Below are 20424 nucleotides of genomic sequence, written 5' to 3' on the forward strand. Positions count from 1 at the left end.
GTAACTAGTTTCTTAACATCTATAAAAGCACACAGGAAATATCATAATTATGAAAGGTTTAAAAGTTTTCCCTTTAAGACTGGGAATAGAAAAGGTTATCTCATATGATTACCCTGACATTCAAAGGAATCCCCAGATAAATTATTTTAATTAATAGGTGAATTGAGCAAGATTGCTTGATACAACATTAGTATACAAAAATCAACTGCATTCCATACTGGGGCACAGAAATGAAAAAAAACCTGTACACATAAAACTATAGTTATGATAGATAAAGAACACCTAAATAAATATAGAGACATATTAAGTTGATGTATAATGAGTGAATCCCATAAAGATATTAATTATCTCCAAACTTACCTAAATTCACTATAACTGCAATTAAAATCACAACAGGTTTCTGTGGCAATTGAGAAACTGATTCTAAAATTTATATTGCAATTCAAATGGATAAAAATAGCCAAGACACACTTTAAAAAGAATAAGGTGGTAAGATTTCATCTACTGAATATCAAGTCTCATTACAGAGCAACAGTAATTAAGACGCAAGGGTAGACAAATCAATCAATGGAATCAAACAGCCCAGAAACATACCATCATCTACAAAGAAATTTTATTGGCCAGATGCAATGGCTCATGCCTGTAATTCCAGCACTTTGGGAGGCCAAAGTGGGTGAACTGCCTGAGCTCAGGAGTTCAAGACCAGCCTGGGCAGAAGGGCAAAACCCCATCTCTACTAAAAATAGAAAAAATTAGTCAGGCATGGTGATGTGCCTGGGGTCAGGAAAATGAGAAGGGTGACCGTGTGGGGTTGGAAATGATGGATGGGAATGGCATAGAAAGTGTGGGAGTTTATCTTCCATAATGAGAACCATCTGACAGTGCCTAATGCTGAAAATCAAGCAAACCATTTAAGGATGTTAAAGTAAGTCTCAAATAATCAGCTAAGACAGATAAAAGTACTTGTCCTGTGGAAGGGGACAACTACAGATGTAAAGTTGGGGGTCTACTATTTAACAAACCTTGTAAACTACTGTTTGACTCTTTCAAACTTAAAAAAAAAGTACAGGGGTAGGGGAGAAAAATGCCAGTAGGCCACCATTTATAAGCAGAACCTACATCAACCCATCTGTTGCTTACTTCTTTACTTTTCTCTATCACATTCTGTGAAGAGTCAGTATTAACTCTTTGCCTAAAGGAAAGTTCTCTAAGTAGACATAACTCCCCAACTCTCTTGATTAGCTTATTTGTCAGTCTTAATAGGAATATAAAAGATATACACAGATACATCTAAGTATATTAATTACACTCAGGAATATGTAGGAATTATTAGTAAAGGAAGAGAAACTCAACCTTTCTTCTCTTCTATCTCCTAAGGAAAAGCAAAGTATAGGTGAAAGTTAATTATATAATGACTTAAATAAAAAGAAAAGATAAAAAGAATAGTTTAACAAGGATTTCCGCTTGTGAATCACAACACATGAACTATGGGAAAATGGCAGGAGATGAGCTATAGTATGGAACTATGAACTGAAGCATTTCTAAATGTAGTTTAAAATACATATAACTTTTAAACTCAAGATACACACAATTAAAACACTACTGTTGTCAAGTTAAGGTGCCCCTAATATATAAAAATTAGGCCAAAGACAGTATAATAAAATTATTTGAAATATGTTCATTTATCACTTTCTAAATAAATCTGATTTATTCTTAACTGACATCTTAATTATCCATATTTACATCTGGAATATAACAACTTTTCTCTCTTTTAACAACCCAAGACAAACAAATATTATGATTATACATTAGCTCTGCCTCCTCAGTTTCTAGGGCTGAAATGTCATGTCAATTACTTAATAAGATTTAATTTTACCTTGTTTAATCTGTCCTTGCACAATATTACTGGAAGTTGGAGGGGAACCCCTTGCCTTAGAAAGGTCTGGGGTGCTTGGTCTAGGTGGCCTTAAAAAAGAAGAAAAAAAATACAAGATATATTTTGACATCGTCATGTTTGCAGAACTATTTAAAATAAAAAATTTTCTACTTCTAAACAAATCACAAAACAAACATATATAGAACATTTTCAATTTACCATTCCAGAAAGATTATTTCGGTTTGGACCTATTAACATTTTCCATTTCAAATGAGTAAATGATTAGCAAGTAAAAATCTGACATGTACAATTTGTGCTTTATATTAGTTTAAGAAATATTTTCTAACATTGTACTTAAACTTTTGTTCTTTAATATTCAGATGCTGAGATTTCAGCCTACTCCACAGCATTAGTCCAAGTGAATTCACAGGAAGATAGATTAAAAGCATTCAGCCCAAAAACTTGAAAACAGTCTTTAGGCATTAAGAAATCTTGGACTGTAGAGGCATACTGTCTCAGTTGTGAATTCTGACACTACCACTTACTGGCTATGTTACTTTGGGCACATTACATCATCTCTCTGTGTCTCAGTTTTGTTATCTGTAATAAAGGGATAATAAAAGTACATACCTTACAGGGTTAAGGGCACTAACAAGTTAGTTTTTGTAAAGTACTTACAACACAGACCGACACAAAGTAAGTGCTATATAAGTATTTGTTAGAATTGTTTTTAATTCTTCATATGGTAAATGCTCAATAGAGTATAATAAAAAGTTGCCTCCATAAAAAGACAAATTGAGTCTAAGTATTCTAGAAATATTAAAATAGTATTCTGCATTTTAAAAAGTTTTTTCTTTCTCTATTGAAAAATTCTGACTATACTTCTCACAAAATTCTGAAGCCAAATCTCTGAACACATGCCAATCATTACATATAAGTTACAATGAGAAGAAGCATTTAACCAAATACACAATTTTTATTTTTATTTTTTCTTTTTGGAGACAGAGTCTTACTCTGTTGCTTAGGCTGGAGTACAGTGGCACAATCATGGCTCACTGCAGCCATGAACGTCCAGGCTCAAGCAACCCTCCCACCTCAGCCCCCCAAGTAGCTGGGACTACATACGTGTAACCACCATGCCCAGCTAATTTTTTTTATTTTTATTTTTGTAGAGGCAGGGTCTCACTATGTTGCTCAGGCTGGTCTCAAACTACTGGCTTCAAGTGATCCTCCTGCCTCAGCCTCCCAAAGTGCTGGGATTACAAGTGTGAGACACCATGCCCAGCCTCAAATATATATTTGAATTGAATATTAGGGCAAACTTCAAGTACATATACAATTTCATAATTATATTTACAAGAGCTAGTCTATATGACTACCTCTCTCATTCCAAATTTTTAAAAAATAACATCTAAGTATGCCAACGTATACATAAAATAGTATAATTTTATTATGTTTTAACCGGGCATTTTGAAACTGGTGTTTTAAAGCGTAAAAAGGAAAAAACTGAGATGACACTAATATAATAAAATTGTGTAGAGCCAAAAAAGAGTAATCAACAATGAAAAAATAAAACAGGTTTCTTTTTTTGAAACTTAATAAAATCAAACTATCATGGTCACACCTGGTAGGACCCTTCTTCATATGATCACCAATAAAAGTTGCATTGGTCATGCTCATTAAAGTATTTGCCAAAGAAATGATAGACAGGAGATGCTGTGTGGTGACAGCACGGGACACTCCATAAGTTCCCTTTCCTACTCCCTCAGTCGCTGGTAGCTTCCTTCCCACTTCTGATTTCCCGTGTGACAGTTTACAAGCAGGCTGATTATAACCCGGCAGCATCAGTGACATGTGGCCTCCTCTCGACAAGAGACCAAACGATACTGTGCAGTGGGGTTTCAGCATTCCAAGGCGATCCAGGCAAACTTCATCCAGTACTTCATTCAAACCCCAGGCGTGAAGGCAGGACATAAACAGCTTTGCAGTGTCCATAGTTAAATTATATTCTAATAGGGTCAATGGCTTTGATTTGCTGGACCGATATTCAGGATCACTTTCTTCCCTTCTCTGCCTCATTATCTCCTCATCCTCCTCTTCATCATCAAGGAGGTGTTCCTTGATGTTCTCTTTGATTGTTTCTTTCACTTGTTGGAAGAGAACTGCTGCCCGTTTTCCAGTTAGAAAAGAGCCCCCTTTGTCTGAACTGCCAGATGCTTTTTGCAAATTCTCTGGGGAAATAAGCGCAGTATTCGGCCTAGAGGCTTCTTCAGTCAGGAGTTGAATAATCAACGCTTCCACATCAAAGAATAGCACATGTATGTCCGGGTCTGTTAGGTTTGTCTTTATTGCTTGAACCATCAGGGAGTTATGAGAATATTTAGGTAAATTTCCCTGTAATAAATATTTTTAAAAGATAGTTATAATTGAAAGTGCTTAATTTCATACATTAATTAATAAGCAATAAATAATCAGAGGAATTAACATGCTTATTAAGCTGTCCTTCTAGGAACCTGTATCATGAAAAGTAACATACTAACTTTGCCAATCAGCAGCACGTAACATATCAGCTTATACAATTAGAAGAACTTCAGGCTGAAACAATCACAAAATTGCCAATTAGTTTAAAAACCAAGAAAATAACAGTTTATGATTGAAGCAGGGAGTCTCTTTACTCATAGTACAGATTAAAATTTGTTTCAATAATTTAGGAGCAAATCCTGTTTCTGAGAACAAACTACTGTTTCACCTGATGGAATAATCCGTTTATCGTGGCTCCTGATTCTTTAAGTTGCTACAACCATCATATCCCTCCTTTTTCCATTTTACCTTCAATCTCCCTATTCAAAGATTGCGTTTCCTGAATAAAGAACATATTAGAGTTTACTTAGATCCTTTAAAAAATGCTATCTTTTGACCATGCTCCCTTTTCTATTTCTCTCCTCTTCTAGCCAAATTTAAGTCCCTTTTAGCAAAATTTACTGAAAGTAGTAGACTAATCCAATGAAAATTCTTCAGTCCCTCTCTTCCTTATGTCTTTGCAGTATATGACATTGTTATTTTTTGCTGAGACAGAAAGAAAAAGAAAAAGAGACAGAGAAAGAACTAAAAGAAAGAATAAAAAGCCGCCTCCCCAGCATCCTGGAGCGTAATAAAGACTTAACTGGAGAGTACTTCCTGGTAAGTCTTCTACCTCTGTCAATCTCCCCTCTCAGGCAGCTGCCCTGATAACTCATTCTTCCTCCCACATGAGAACTATCACCTATATGTAGATGGCTTTCTAATTTCCCATCACCAGCCAGACCAGTCTCCTAAAGGAGTTTCAATCCTTTATCCCCAATGGTTTGTATTGGGAGATCCCACAGTACCTACCTTGCTTTTTAACGTTCTCATCGCCACCCCTCACTAAACCTGCTGGGCCTCCTGATTCACCAGTTGGAAATCATTCCATTTTCTTCCTATCCCACTGTCACGACAGAAATTTAGACCCTTATCTTTGCTCCTCAAGACAGGTTTCACTGTCCCTGGTCTCTTACTCCAACACATGTGACCTCTAAAGAGCCACAGACTTCTTTCTGAGGCAAAAATCTAATCATGTCACTCTACCAAAAAGTTTCCATTATCATGAATTATTAAGAAAAATAGACAATACAAAAATTCTTAAAAACTAAACAAAACATAAGTGAATATCTATCTGATCTTAAGATGAGAGTGGACTTTCTAAACATACTTAAAAGTTCACTATGATAAAAAACATGTTAAATGACAACTAAAAAATAGGAATAAAATGTTCCAGAAATAGGACTAATGAAGAGTTGTAATAAATACAAACATTTCTTAAAAGCAGTAAGAATACTATTGCCAAAAGAAAAAAAAAGAAAAAAGGAAAAAACTATGAAGAGCAAAGACAGTAAAAGAAACATAAAAGGTGAATATAGGGAAAACCTGCTCAAATTGGTCGTCAAGGAAATGACAGTTAAAATAACCACAAGATAAGTGTTTTATCCTATTAACTTATTAGCAAACAGTAGACAGTAAAATCAGTATAGAGAAAGTCAAACTCATACACTGCAGGCGTGAATTTAAATAGTTTTAAAAGAGTAATTTGGCAAAATACCTCATGAGCCTTTCTGATTGATATTGTTTGATCCAATACATTTATTTCCAGGATCCTATCTTAAATAGTCAGAACTACAGATAAGGATTTATGTTCAAAGATGTTCAGTGAAACCGTAGCCAATATTTTAAATTGGAAACCACCTAAATATCTACAATAAGGAAACCAGTAAATAATTTATGCATAGCCATATAATAAATATTGCAGTATTTATAAATCACATTTTGTGTGCACATCTAACCATGTAGAAAAATACCCATGTTCCAATTTTAAGTGAAACTATACACACACCCACATGTACACACACACACACACACACACACGTTATGGTTCCAATTTCAAGTATTTAATGCTTAAGTATATATACACACACACACATATATATAAGCATGGCAAGAAAGACTGCTTATATGGGGGTGTGTGTGTGTGTATATATACATGTGTATATACATATACACACACACACACACACATATATATATGTGACTGGAAAGAAATGTGTGAAAATATTAATAGTAATTACAATCTTGTGATGGAATCATAGAACATTTTGTTTGTATTTCTATATATTTCTTAGATTGTATATAATCATATAATCAATATACATTATTTTAATAATTAGAAAATAAAGCTCTAGAATAAAATGTGAACTCCTTTAGCACAATCTTCAAAGTCCATTACAGTTTGACACCAAATATACCTTCCGAGCTTTAACAAATAGGCCCTAGTACCAAAATTATGGCCCCTCACATATAAATCCTTTTACTTATTCCCCTTCCCAAAATACTCTTCCTTCACTCCAATCGCTTCTCTTCCATCGAAGCCCTATTATTCCACAAGTATATGTATATCAAATCATCACACTGTACACCTGGGATATACACAATTGACAATTTGTCAGTTGTCCCCCAGTAAATTGGCAGGGGGTGGGAGAAAGAGACTAATTCTGCTAAGGAGGTTATTGAATTCAACTCCCACAACATTTTATGCCTACTGTGTATCACATATTTGTATGTCTGTGCCACATTTATATAATTTGTTGTTCTAGATATTTACATTTTCCTATACAGGAACATTTCAAAATCAGGGACCAATCATGTCTTACTCATCTTGTATAGTCTAAAGCTATTACAGTACCTAACAGAATGAACAAAGACTATTACGAAAATTGTATAAAATTGGCTGGTCCAAGTGCAGTGGTGTTTAGAACTAATTGGTCACAACCAGTTATAGATTTCTTTGTCCCTTCTCCACTCCCACTGCTTCACTTGACTAGCCTTAAAATTTTTTTAGGAAAATTATTTTAAATTGCCAATCAGCTCTTCTGTCATAAAATTACTACAAATCCCCTTAATTGGTCTCTCTTTTGTCTTAATTTCCTCCCATCTGACCATGTTTCTTTCTAGCTTAAGAGACTTCAACATCTGTTGAACCCAAGGACAAAATCCAGACTTACCTGCAAAGCACAAAACATCCTCCAAGATATACCGCTGCTTACCCTTCCAAGTTCATCTCTCACCACAATCCCTATAACTTCCACCAAATCAAACCACTTGTACTTTCCAAGACCAAGTAGTTTCAGACATTTGTATTTCTGCATATGCTTATGCCAGAATCATGCTCCCTCCTGAATCTCTCTTCTGACACTCAAGTCACACATACTTCGACTTATCCTGCAAGAAGTATTTCAAGTGGCTTCTCTTCTGAAAATTACTTACACATTTTTCAAGCAGATCTATCACTATTTCCCGTGGGTAAACTTCTGCTCTAAATATTTCTATACTACAGTTAAGTATCCTAAAATACATAAATAATGTGATAAATTTACACTACACAATCATAAATATAAAGTTACAAATGCAGAAAACAATCAAGACTTTCCGAATCTCATTCTCGTATATTTAATTCATTCATTCTCCCAATTGCCTAACACCTATCATGTCTTGTGTTTGTGCAGGGTACTGAGGGTACCAAGATGAGTCAGAAATGGTTTTTCTAGTCATGGAACTCAAAACAGATGATGACATGTACATAAGTTATTATAATGTTGGATGAATGGTGCCATAAAGAGAGATGGCAAGGCACAAGAAGGGGACCCAATGGAGAAAGTACCAACTCCACCTCGGGTGACCAGGAAACCCTCACGGAAGATGTAATGAGCAATGAAGGAGCACTCCTGGCAGAACGATGGCCAGATGTGAAACAGGACAAAGGCAGAAGCATCACACAGTGGATACTGCTGAAACCACAAGTGTCCAAGATGAAGAATGCAAGGCATGGCTTTATCCTGCAGGCTCGGGAGCCACTAAAGCAGTATTTTTCTCAGAATCATCAGGAGTGCTTGTTAAATACAGCTTCCTGGGCCTGATATCAGACCCGAACCAGTATCTTTAGGAATGCGTCAGAATCTAATGAGCACCCCAGATTACTTTATGCAGTAAAGTTTGAGAACTGTTGTCTAAAAGTTTTAATGAGGGGAGTAACATGATCAAACTTAATTGTATAAACATTTATCTACCAGCAATGTTGGCTAAAGGGAGCAAAATCAGCAATGAATGTGAAATGGAAGGCAACCAAAACCATCCAGATAAGGGAAGATAAAAGTATGCAATAGCACTGAGCATGTAGAAAACAGGACAGACTGAAGAACGTATACATAACCCTTTTATTTCTCATAGCACTGTGCTTTATCTTTTCTTTTTCAGACACTGAATGGATAATGTCAGACACTATGCTTACTGCTTTTTACCTACCAACAGTAGTTTGAGTGAATACTACATAAAATTACATAAATATTTTATCTAAAATAATATTGATATGGAAAATTATTATTAATAATGATAGCTATCACATACAAAGCTGTTGTTATGGCCTAGGCACCAGACTAGGTATTAGGGCTGGTTATGTCACGCAAAAGATAAAATATCATCATATATCAATATTAGGTAGACAGACCCGACGCTGGGTATGAAGGAATAGGTAGTAACAACATTAGGTAAAAGAGCCCACCACAGTGCTTTGGCAGCTGCTGCCTCTCTGGGAAAGACCTGCAAAACTCTTTCAGGATAAAGATAAAGACCATTGCTACCAAAGAATATAAAATCAAACATGCTTGGTAAAGAAATTATTGAAGCAGCATGAGTGACTTGAAGAAAAAAGGACGCTAGAGTGGTAGCCTCAAGACAGCCCTTTAAGCTCTCACACCTGATGTCAACCCCACATGCCTGCTTTCCGCACCTGCAGATCTGCGAATGTTTCTGTCCCTTCCTGGGAGGTGTGCCAGCAGACAGCCCACGTGCATGGACACCTGAAACATCATCTAGTGTCTGGGACAATGATATCTGGATACAACTGTGTGTGATTCCTCTTATCAGAACTTCTTAGTGCACTGATTGTGTCATTGTAGCAAAAATTATACCTAACATCAATCCACAGAAAAAGAAAGAAGAAAGAAAGAAAGAAAGAAGGAAAGAAAGAAAGAAAGAAAGAAAGAAAGAAAGAAAGAAAGAAAGAAAGAAAGAAAGAAAGAAAGAAAGAGAGAGAGAGAGACAGAAAGAAAGAAAGAAAGAAAGACAGAAAGAAAGAAAGAAAGAAAGAAAGAAAGAAAGAAAGAAAGAAAGAAAGAAAGAAAGAAAGAAAGAAAGAAAGAAAGAAAAAAACAGGGACAAAAACAGCTGAGAAGATAACAGGAGGAGACAAAAGAAAAGAAGAGAAAATGACTAACCTTGAAGTCCTATAGGTAAACTATAAAATTTCTGATATCACTAAGTCCTGCATAATTTGCAATACCTGACAATAGATTTAACTAACCCAACAAAGTCTTGTTACAACAAAATATAGGTATGCAGCAAAGTTGTGAGGATATTTTGGCTAAATGCGTGGAGATGGCAGAATTAATCACCAACATGTCTGATATCGTAATATAGTACACTAAGTTTATCGATGGGAAATTAAAACATCTAACAAACTCATAAGTCTCTTGGCTTAATCGTAAGATATTCATGTCTAGAGCACACTAATTCATTCAAATGAGCTTATTATACTCTCAACAATTTCAAACACAGGCTATTGGATCCAGAAAATTCTCTAGCAGGAAGCTTAGTAAGCTTCCGCTGCTACCTTTATTAAGAACGTTTGAAATGTGTGCTCACAAACTCACCTTTACATTATCATGGAAGAAGATTAAATTCCGTTTAACAAATATTTGTGGAGTGCCTTTTATGCGCAAGATGCTTGGGAGAAAATAAAGCCTCTGTTCTTAAGAAGAAAGACAACAAGGAAAGCTAAATTATAAGGTACGTACAAATGAAAAGATCTCAAATTTGCTAGTAAAACTCAACGATAAATGCAAAATACATCCATCTACACACACTTACTTGGAAAGGTAGTAAGACAGACATATTTGACATTTTCAATGTAAGAACCAAGTCGATTGTAACTTTAAACACAGATCTAACCATTTCAGATTTTAAATAAGGAATCTGACTTAAAATATTACAGAAATAAAACCACAGAAAAAAATTATTGGATTGCTTCCTCATTGCTGAAAGTGAACCTGTGGCAATTATAGGTTAAGAGTAACAGGTAAAATTGTCTCTCAAGTGAAAACCCAAGGAAAACAACAGAACTATGATTCATGAGATTAATCTGTATTCAAGCATGGATATTTTTCAGCACATAATCACACAGACACACACACACATCCATACACACACACATACACACACACACACACACCCATATGCAGTAGCCTCCAGCAACAAAAAAGCAATAACTTAGAATCTGCAGAGGAAAAAATGTTGATGAATCCTTGTTTATCATTATTATATATTTATAATGTTTATCATTAAATATTTTAATATATTCTAGGGTTAAATCATGTCTGGTGAATCACCTGAAAGCGGTGTTTTCTAAAACCAATATTATAATGATATTTTCAGTGTATTTCGGTTCATCCTATGACAAAGAGAAACGTAAAACAATGGCAATAATTGCACTCTTTCACCATTCACTTCAATGATCCTGACTTAAAGCTTACTTATTTCACAATCATTTTTTAATATTGCAGTTTTCAAGAGGATTTTAAAATACCTTGTAAAATAATTTACTATTTATCTTGAATGAGCACTGAGTCCAATCTATAGTGATATCAAATGGTTCCTATAGCCAATTAAAGAGAGTTTATTTATACCAGCAAGCACTACAGACATAGGCTGATTTTCATGCTAAAGTATAAAGCAGAAGAGTTAATAATTAAAAAAAAAAATCAGAATCTCCTTTGAAAGCAAAGATTAAGGATACTAAGAACAAGGCTAGGAAATACCACACATCTAACACAAACACACACACACTTCTATAGATATTAATACTTTGAATCTTGAAATGGAAAACAAAAAACACTTGACAAATCTTAGTACGCTGTTTTACAAAATCATGTAGCCATATTACACTGCATGTTCTAAATCATTTTAAATTTCCATGAAAAATGGTTTATTGCCTAATAATATTTTGGCAGGAAAAATAAATTAAATATTTAATAATTTTACTATTGATTTAGTATAGAATGTTTATTGAATAAAAGTTTTTAAAAGAATTTCTGAAATTCTGCTGCATGTTAAATGTAAAAAGGTCACTGAATAAAAACAAATTGATGTCTTGACATAATTTTTAAATAGCTAAGGGAAAAACCTCATCATCCACTAAAAAATATGCACAATGTGGTTTCAATATTAAATATTTTAAGTACTAGAAAAAAGGAAGGAAGGAAGGAAGGAGGAGAAAGGCAGAGAGTGAAAAGGGAGGCACAAAAATCAGAAAATGTCAAGAAACTGTGGAAGACTGAAATGGATATTTGGTGCCCTCTGCTGTTGTTTTGCTGTTACTTAACATTAAGAGTTAGGATAATACAAGTGAGTTTTCTTTTATCAGAGAATCCATTTATGTCGGAAATAGACCATATATACCACTATTCATCTTAAATATTTTATTTTAGACAGGATAAGTCTTCATGAGTAGGTGTGAATGACAATATAGTTATGGAGTTCATGTTATTTGACTTTTCATGTGTTTTCATTAACAAGTATGTTAATAAGTATAAACTAGAGATATTTAACTGACTGCGGTTTTAAGGTTTGATATTACACTATAATTTAATATGATATAAATAAAATATAAATCACTCAACTAAGTAAGTTGTAACCATTAAGTATAAACGTTTAGGTCATGCCTTTGATAAAGAAAATATCTTTCACAGATATTTCTGTAGACCATGTCTCACTGGATAATGCCTGAATAATAATATCCAAATAGTGTTAATATATTAAGAGGTTAGAAGATCAATATATTAAGAGCTTCCACAACAGTAGCACAAGAGATTGATTTTTCAACTCTTCCCAAAGGGCCGAGTTACCAAAGTAACAAGACCAGGAGTGTTCCTCCACTGTACAGACCTTTACACCACTCAGCTAACTTCCCTAGCATCAATTCTTCTATCTTCCAAATAAAGAAAAGACTGCCTGCCTCAATGAGTTGTTGTAAACAGCGAACAGATAATGCAAGCAGTATTCCTTTCACTGGTAAGGGAGAGATAACAAAACCCTGCTCATTTTATCTCAAATGAATGTGTCAAAGATATATGTGAACATAGTTTATAGAAACAAAATGCAAAAATCCAAAGAGCTCCTAGTATAACACACCCTTCTAGATATGCTGAAACCCTTAATACACTTGTAAATGAATGGAAACAAGGGTGAGATTCTGGGAGGCTCCACTTGGTAAGAACAAGGATAAGACTAATAATGAGAAAATGAAAAGAAGAAAAAAAAAACTGCCCTAATCGACCCTGGGGCACTGTGATGAACAAGCCCTAATTTGAAATGTTCATGCTCATGTAGATTCTAAGCTATTTTGAACTCTCTTCTCTCATCACTGTCCAACTTGGCCCACATCTCACTATTCTCTCCGCATGGTGGCCATGCCCACGTGCATCTGCACAGGCTGCTCCCTTTGCCTGGGATGTTCTTCCACCTAATGTCAAGCCTCTCTCTTCTGAAAAGCCTTCCCAACAACCTTTCAGGTCAGTTTGTCTCCTTGGGGTTCTCTCCCACTTGGTTCATATCTTAAGTAGTAAAAGGCTCAACACAATGAACAGCACACTTTTCTCCCACATCACAGCAGGAACTCCTCAATGCCAGGGCCCAGGGCCCACTGGGTGTGGGTGTAACTTATGTCCTCTCCAGCTGGTTCTAGCTTGGGGCCTAGCTTATAGTATGCACTCAATATATGCTGAATGAATGCATGAATCAATCAATCAAGAGTATTAAGCTATGTATGTTGAACAACTATTGTGATGTTTTCAAACATGTTATCTCATTTAACTTCACTACAACCCTATTATACCAATTTTAAAACTAAAACCAAGTTGAAGATAGGAGATAAGTCAGTCACCTAAGGTCACACAGCAAGTCAATGGTGACACTACAAGAGGAAGTCAGGTTCTTCCTCTATCTGCCTACCACTTCCTACATGTTTTGAATAATTCTAGCTATCAAGAGACTCTCAACATTAGAGAGAAAGGAGGTGGTGAGGGAAAGAGTGAATCCACTCCACATTAGTGAATCCTCAAATCCTGGGTTATTTAGTGATTCAATGAACACTTCGTGCTGAGCACTGGAAATGTGAGAAGTAATACGGTGTGGTCCCTGAGAAGCTCTTTGTCTGATACAGAGCAGTGGTTTTGAGCAGGCAGTAATTCTCCCCTCACTCCCAAGGGACACTTGGTAACGTCTGGAGACACTTTGCTAGTGACAACTTGGAAGGGGTGCTAATAGCATCTAGTGGGTAGAGGCTAGGGATGGTGCTAAAAATACTGCAGTGCACAGGATTCCACAAGAAAAAATTATTCAGCCAAAAATGTCAATAGTGTTGAGGTTGAGAAACTCTGATATAGAGAAGTAGATATGGAAATAAATATATCTACCTGCTTACATATATTGGTACTATAGAATAAGTACTAGGATAACCATATAATCCAAGTGCCAGAGGATCAGAGAGGAAGAGACCCAACTGTCCCTGTCTGATTTGGCTATATTATTATACTTGAAAAATTCAGGAAGCCTTTGTAGGGACAGAGGTCACAGAACTCATGCTCATGAGATGAGTAGGAGTTAGCCAGGTGAAGGGTGGGACAAGCATACAGCAAGTACTACACTTACTGAAATAGAAGTGAAGGAGACTAAAAACCAAGTAACATTACACTGTAAAAACCTAAAATCCTGGCTTATGCTGATAAATCCCCTCCCCTTTTACCGTTCCCATTCTTTTTCCTACCTCGTTCGTTCTACCCATCTGTTTGCCTGAGAAAATATCACTTTTACCAGAGCTGATTGCTGCTTGGTGTGATTGTGATTGAGATGTGAATATAATTAGGAAAAATCAGTATTTTTATACAAAATAAGAGAGAGATCAGTGGAAGACATTAACAGAAAGATCTTTGGATATATTTTACCTGTTGTAGTCAGTTGACAGCACCATATAGAATTCCAGCCACAACCACTATGTACCAATTATACTTCCTAAACTTGGACAATGCAGTAAACTGTCTCCCTGAGATATTTCTATTCAAGGTTAATTTTAGGGCCTGCAATATCATGTCATATAAATCATCTTATGAGATTCACACTGGAAAAAATGTTTAAACCTTGAAGTCATTGTCCCTGGCTCACACCCTTGCTGGCCATTCACTGTCCCAGGAAAGTTCAGCATTCGTATAGGTCAGTGATTTCAACTTATGGCTTGCAGTTGTTGGAGGTCAAGGGGCTTCCTTATGAGATGTAAAAGGATTCAAAGTAGGAGGGCAAATGACACAACGTTAAGCATAGGGTAATTTAGTAAAGTGAATTACTAAGGTTACTTTCGCTAATTATGCTACAAGTGCTATTTTTATATTTTGCTATTTATAACCTTAAATTAGCATGTGACCAGTTTTCTAGAACAGGAGTCCCCAACCTTCAGGTCATGAACTGGCACTGGTCCACAGGTCCACGGCTTTTTAGGAATGGGGTCCTACAGCAGAAGGTAAGCGGCGGGCAAGTGAGCTATACCACCTGAGTTCCACCTCCTGTCACATCAGCAGCAGCATTAGCTTCTCATAGGAGTGAAAACCCTATTGTGAACTCTGTATGCAAGGGATTTACGTGTGCACTCCTTATGAGACTCTAACTACGCCAGTTTCATCCCAAAACCATCTACCCCAGGCCATGAAAAGACTGTCTTGCATGAAACCAGTCCCTGGTGCCAAAAAGGTTGCGGCCTGCTGTTCTGGAGACTTTCAGCATTCTAATTAGATGTCATACTATTCTGAAATCTAGAGTAATGGTACAAAAATTTTACTGCATATGAACACTGGACAGTCTCACACAAAGGATGCCTTAATAATCCGCACATCGTAAGGGCTGGCTTTCAAATGCTGTTATCTTGCTTTCAAATTGCAAGTTCCTATTAGATTCGTCATTTAGTTTGGGGATTTTTTACTTGCATCAACAATATTTTAAACTATAATTTTTCCAAAACACATTCATGAGGCATGTCTGAATCCTATTGTTAAATGCTATCTTAATCCTTACTCCCAAATAAGCCTGTTAGATGGCACTACATTCTTATCACGAGGCTCTTTATCCAGTGGGAGGAGAAAAGACCAGGAAAGTGCACCACCAAATACTAAAAGCCATAGTGACTTTCACAACTTCCCCTCCACTCAACCTCAGCCAGCCACTCCCATGGCCATGCACACAGGGTCCTATCCTTACCTGAGAAACCTTAAATGCTAATATCCCCACTCTGGCCACACCTTCTAGAGTTCCAGATCTTCCCCACACCTGCTCTTCAGCCTCTTGGAGCACAAACTGCTGCAACCTGTGGGTGGGAATCATCTGGGAACCTTTGAAACCTCCCACACAAAGGTTGCACCCCATACCAATTAAATCAGAAAATCCTCGTGTAGGAGCCAGGTGCCAGTAGTCCCTAAAGATCCTCAGGTGATTTCAGATGCAGCATGGTTTGGGAACCACTATCATGGGGCATTCAGGCCCTGGATTCCACAATTTCATCAAAGACCATCAGCCCCTCTTCCCCTTCCTTGTCTGTGCAACCACAGTCGGTCCTAGCAATCAGTGTTTCACAACCACCCTCCATTCCCTTTTACGTCTGCATTTCAACTACAAATTCAGTGAATCCTTACACTGGCTCTCAGACCCCTCCTTCCCTAATCTCTACCACTCTCATCAGGTCCCCAACTCAGGATCACTCCCTTCCTCCCTACGGACAATCTTACCTCCAACTTCTGGGGAGAAGTGGGAAGGCTTTAGGAATGTTCTCTCCTCAATCCCCATCCACTATCCACAGAAACATACACCCATCTGGACACCCAGCCTGTGCTCTTTCCCTTCAGTTTCAGAAATAAGGTTTTCCTCCTCCACATCAAGGCCAACTGCCTTCCCTCCCTTTACCTTTGAAATGGCCCACTCTCTCATGCCCTGGGGAACCTATCTTCATCAATTATCAATTCCTCCCTATCCTAATCTAGAATGCTCCTTTCACTACTGGATCATCATCCTCAGTCCACAAATACTCTCAGCTGTCTTCAAAACTACATCTCCCTCTAGCTACTCTCTTTCCTTCTCTTCTTATACACACCTTTCAAAAGTATTCTACATTTGTTACTATTTCTATTTCCACACTTTCCTTTCGCTCCTTAACCCTCCACAATCAACCTTCTGCTCTCAACGTCCTGGGAAGAACAGTTCTTAAAAAGAATACTAATGACTTCACTGACAAACACATTTTGATCCTTCTAATACCCAACATCTACCACATTTGACACAAGTGATTACTCTCTACTCTGCCTGACACTCTCGATTCCTTCTGTTTACAGGTTAGCCCATTCTCTTGGCTCTCCTCACATGCCTCACGTCACTCCTCCTCTAAATCGTTTCCTTTTCCTCCTCCCTTAAGGTTAGTAAGCCCAGAGTCTATCTCTGAATGATCTCCTCCACTTCCACAGTACTAAGAACCATCTTTCGTATGTCCCATCACCACAGTCCTGCCGCAAGTTTCACTCTTTTAAAGGTCTGGCAGACATCACAACATAGATGTCCCATAGGAACCTCATACTCACCATAAACAAAGCAATTCCTCATCATCCCGGACAAAACCTGCTCTTACATTCGATATCACATGTGATAGAGCTACTTTCTATTCTAGCACCCAATCAGAAAACCTGTGGGCCAACCTTCCTTCCACCCATACCTAAACAATCACGAAGTCTCACCGAATCTAACTCACAAATAGTTCTTGAATTTAAACTCCCCTCCCTATTACCTCTTGTCTGTTTTACATACTGGCTTTCATATATAATTCCTTTTGAGAGTAGGATTACAAAGCTATTTTTTTTTCAACTTTGAAAGCCACTGAGGTAAAAGATAAAGCTTAAGCGCCTTCATATGGTGCTTCAATGGACTCGTCTCATTTCCCACCACAACTGTCTCCCCGCATGTGGTATTTCCTACTTCCCGCTTTGCTTGGGCCACCTAGTCCTCCCGGAACACACCGCAACCCATCTGCTTCCATCATCTGACTATATCTACTCATCCTTGAATGTCTCCTCCTCCAAGAAGCCAGTCCTGATCACCTCAAGCTAAGACAGCCTTCCGCAATACTTTCTGCATGTCTCAGCCATCCCCGCTACTTTATTGAATTGTATTTATCTGTGTGTATTTTCTGAAGGTAAATATGTCTTATTCATTTGGTTCCCCAGGACCTAACACAGTACCTAGTAGTCAATAAATGTTTAACTGAACTTGACTGATTCAATTATTTTCTAACAGAGGCTTTAAAAGTCAAGATGTTTGAAAAACTTCTATATGTTCTCATAAAGAGCAGATTTTCAAACATATTAGAAGAGAATAAATTATTTCAATTCCCAAAATACTAAAGTATTAGTATTTTGACATAAATATGTATATTTTTATAAATTACTTCACAATACCTTTGAGTTCCCAGATAAGAGTTAAGCATAAAATATCATACACAAGGACTAGAAAGATCTGGCTGCTGAAAAGGTCATAGGGTTTAATCCACCTAGCACTCCCTATTCTCTCAGCATTCTACTATTTGATTTATGATGTGAGATAGTAAAAGAAATTTCTCCTTAGCTGTATCTAACTTACATTCCACAATAATCTATATTTCTTCTTAATATAGTATATTTTTGTTAATGTATTTTGCAAGGGAAAAAAAATTGTTCTGAATTTAAAACCATCATAGAACAAGACTGCTTTCCGTTGGCTCAGAACATGATAAATTATATTTAGTATGAACTATGAATCCCATTCATAAATCCATTGAACACCTATTATATGTAAGGCACAGGGTCAATAAGGCACTAGAACCACAGGGTTTATTAGGCTTCGGGAAGGGTTGTTCCATTGTATATGTCATGATTTGATGGTATTATGCAATCACCACAATAAATCCAGTCATGTCTAATTCAAGGATCCTTAAAAAGGGAAAAGAGCCAAAAATCCTGTAATCACCAGAAACTTAGCAAATATGAATTAAATATTTAGTTAATTTTGAGAATTTAGTTTTATTCCTTAATGTAATGGTTGAGATTGCATTCATAGTAACCTAAAACTCATTTCCTTCAAACTGGAGAAGACTTGGTGGAAAGATACCCTGAGTTGGAAATTTTCAATGTTTCCATCCCAAACTCTCTGAGATATACACACATGATGCACACATACATTTACCCATAAAGGAGCACTCACAACCTACATATAGGGTAATTTTCTACGTGTGTGAGAGTCCTATAACAGTGGACTTTTATTTTAATGGAGAACTTGGAGCAGATGTCAGATTTGTGGGAGCAGGAAGTGCTGATTAAATAAAAAAATATCAATCATAAGGTATTACCTGGAGGAAAGATCATAAACTAGAAGAGTGGCAGAGGCAGAGAGAAGACTGCTTTCAGAAGGAGATAAAAATGACAAAAGTTCATTTTGGATTGGTTTTCAAGAGAAGATAGTTGGATAACATTTAGGATTTTTAATATAGATAATGGGACAAACAGTGATGACAGTTATTAGGACAGAAAAAGTATTGGCAAACCTTTTCTGTAAAGAGTCACATAGCAAATACTTTAAACTTTGAGGGCCACAAAGCTTTGTCACATATTCTTAAGAATACTTTTAAAATATAAAAACCATTCATAGCTCAAGGGCCCTATTGACCTGTAGGCCACAGCTTGCACACACTAGGTAGTACCAAATAATGAGAAATGGAATGTTCTATGGGACATGATTTTGAGTTCAATCTTAAACATGCTGGTTTTAAAGTACCTTGGATAAAGCAGAGATCAAGCAAGCAGTAGGACCATCATTGGGAATACAGAAAGCAACAGAGCTTTTGAAAGTCTTGTAGGGCTAAAGAGAAAATTGAATATTCAAGGGACCAAGATCCTAGTGAGAAGGGAAGGAAAGGAAACAGAAGCTGACACAGGGCCATTCATGTTAAATGCCAAATACTGAAGTTCTGTAGGGAGACTAGGAATGTCTCTAGAAAGCGAAACAGAGTTTTTGGCAGGGTTGTCATGCTAAGAAGATAAGAATTAGGATTCAGGACTCGACAAGCAAAAGTACCTCCTTAAATACTCCAGGATCTCTGTTGGAAGCCCTGGAAGGACTAGAGAAGTAGAAGCAAAATCACAGGTAGGCAGAGATTTAAAATACTGCAACCTAGCTTTGACTCAGGTTAGTCCCTGATTATATTAAGTTGGTCAGCCTTTATTCTATCTGACCAGCAGAGAAAGGGTGAGCCCCCTCTAGAAAAGGACATCATTTGAACAAGCTACATTTTTTTATCTACAATATCTGGTATTTAACAAGAAATTACTAAACATGCCAACAGATTACAGCATAAAACTGAAATTATAGGCAATTAAAAGAGAGTCACCAGTAATACAGATATTAGAGTTGGCAGAAAAAGATTTTAAGATAATTAGGATTAATATGTTCAAGGAAATACAGAAAATGTTGGAAAAACATAAAAAGATAAAGAATTTCAGTAGATAAATGAAATCTATTTTTAAAAAAGGATCAGACAGGTATCTAGAAATAAAGATTAATAATAACAAAAAGTAGTAACTAAGTAAAGGAGTTTGTGGAAAAACAGAGCAGAAAACATTAGTCCTGTGGAATACAGAAAATATAAACATTGAAACACAGAGGGAGAAAAAGATTACAAAATACAGAGAAGAATATTAGACCTACGAAAAACATTTTTTTTTAAACAGGCAAAGGAGGGTTTTTTGTGTCTCTATCACCTTCAGTTCTGCTCTGACCTTAGTTATTTCTTGCCTTCTGCTAGCTTTTGAATG

The 20424-nt window shown here is 36.5% G+C and overlaps 1 protein-coding gene across 1 annotated transcript in view; it reads right to left on the bottom strand.

Moving 5' to 3' along the window:
- WDR7 (WD repeat domain 7) overlaps nt 1-20424 on the bottom strand; it is a 419729-nt gene that overhangs the window by 298289 nt on the left and 101016 nt on the right. The window contains exons 15-16 of the mRNA XM_011971716.1: nt 3501-4270; nt 1877-1965 (exon numbers count right to left, since the gene is read on the bottom strand). Coding sequence (XP_011827106.1) covers nt 1877-1965; nt 3501-4270 — 859 coding nt within the window. The remainder of the gene's footprint in view (nt 1-1876; nt 1966-3500; nt 4271-20424) is intronic.

This window comes from Mandrillus leucophaeus, unplaced genomic scaffold (genome assembly GCF_000951045.1).
Source record: "Mandrillus leucophaeus isolate KB7577 unplaced genomic scaffold, Mleu.le_1.0 Scaffold124, whole genome shotgun sequence".
In the NCBI taxonomy this organism is placed as follows: Eukaryota; Metazoa; Chordata; class Mammalia; order Primates; family Cercopithecidae; genus Mandrillus; species Mandrillus leucophaeus.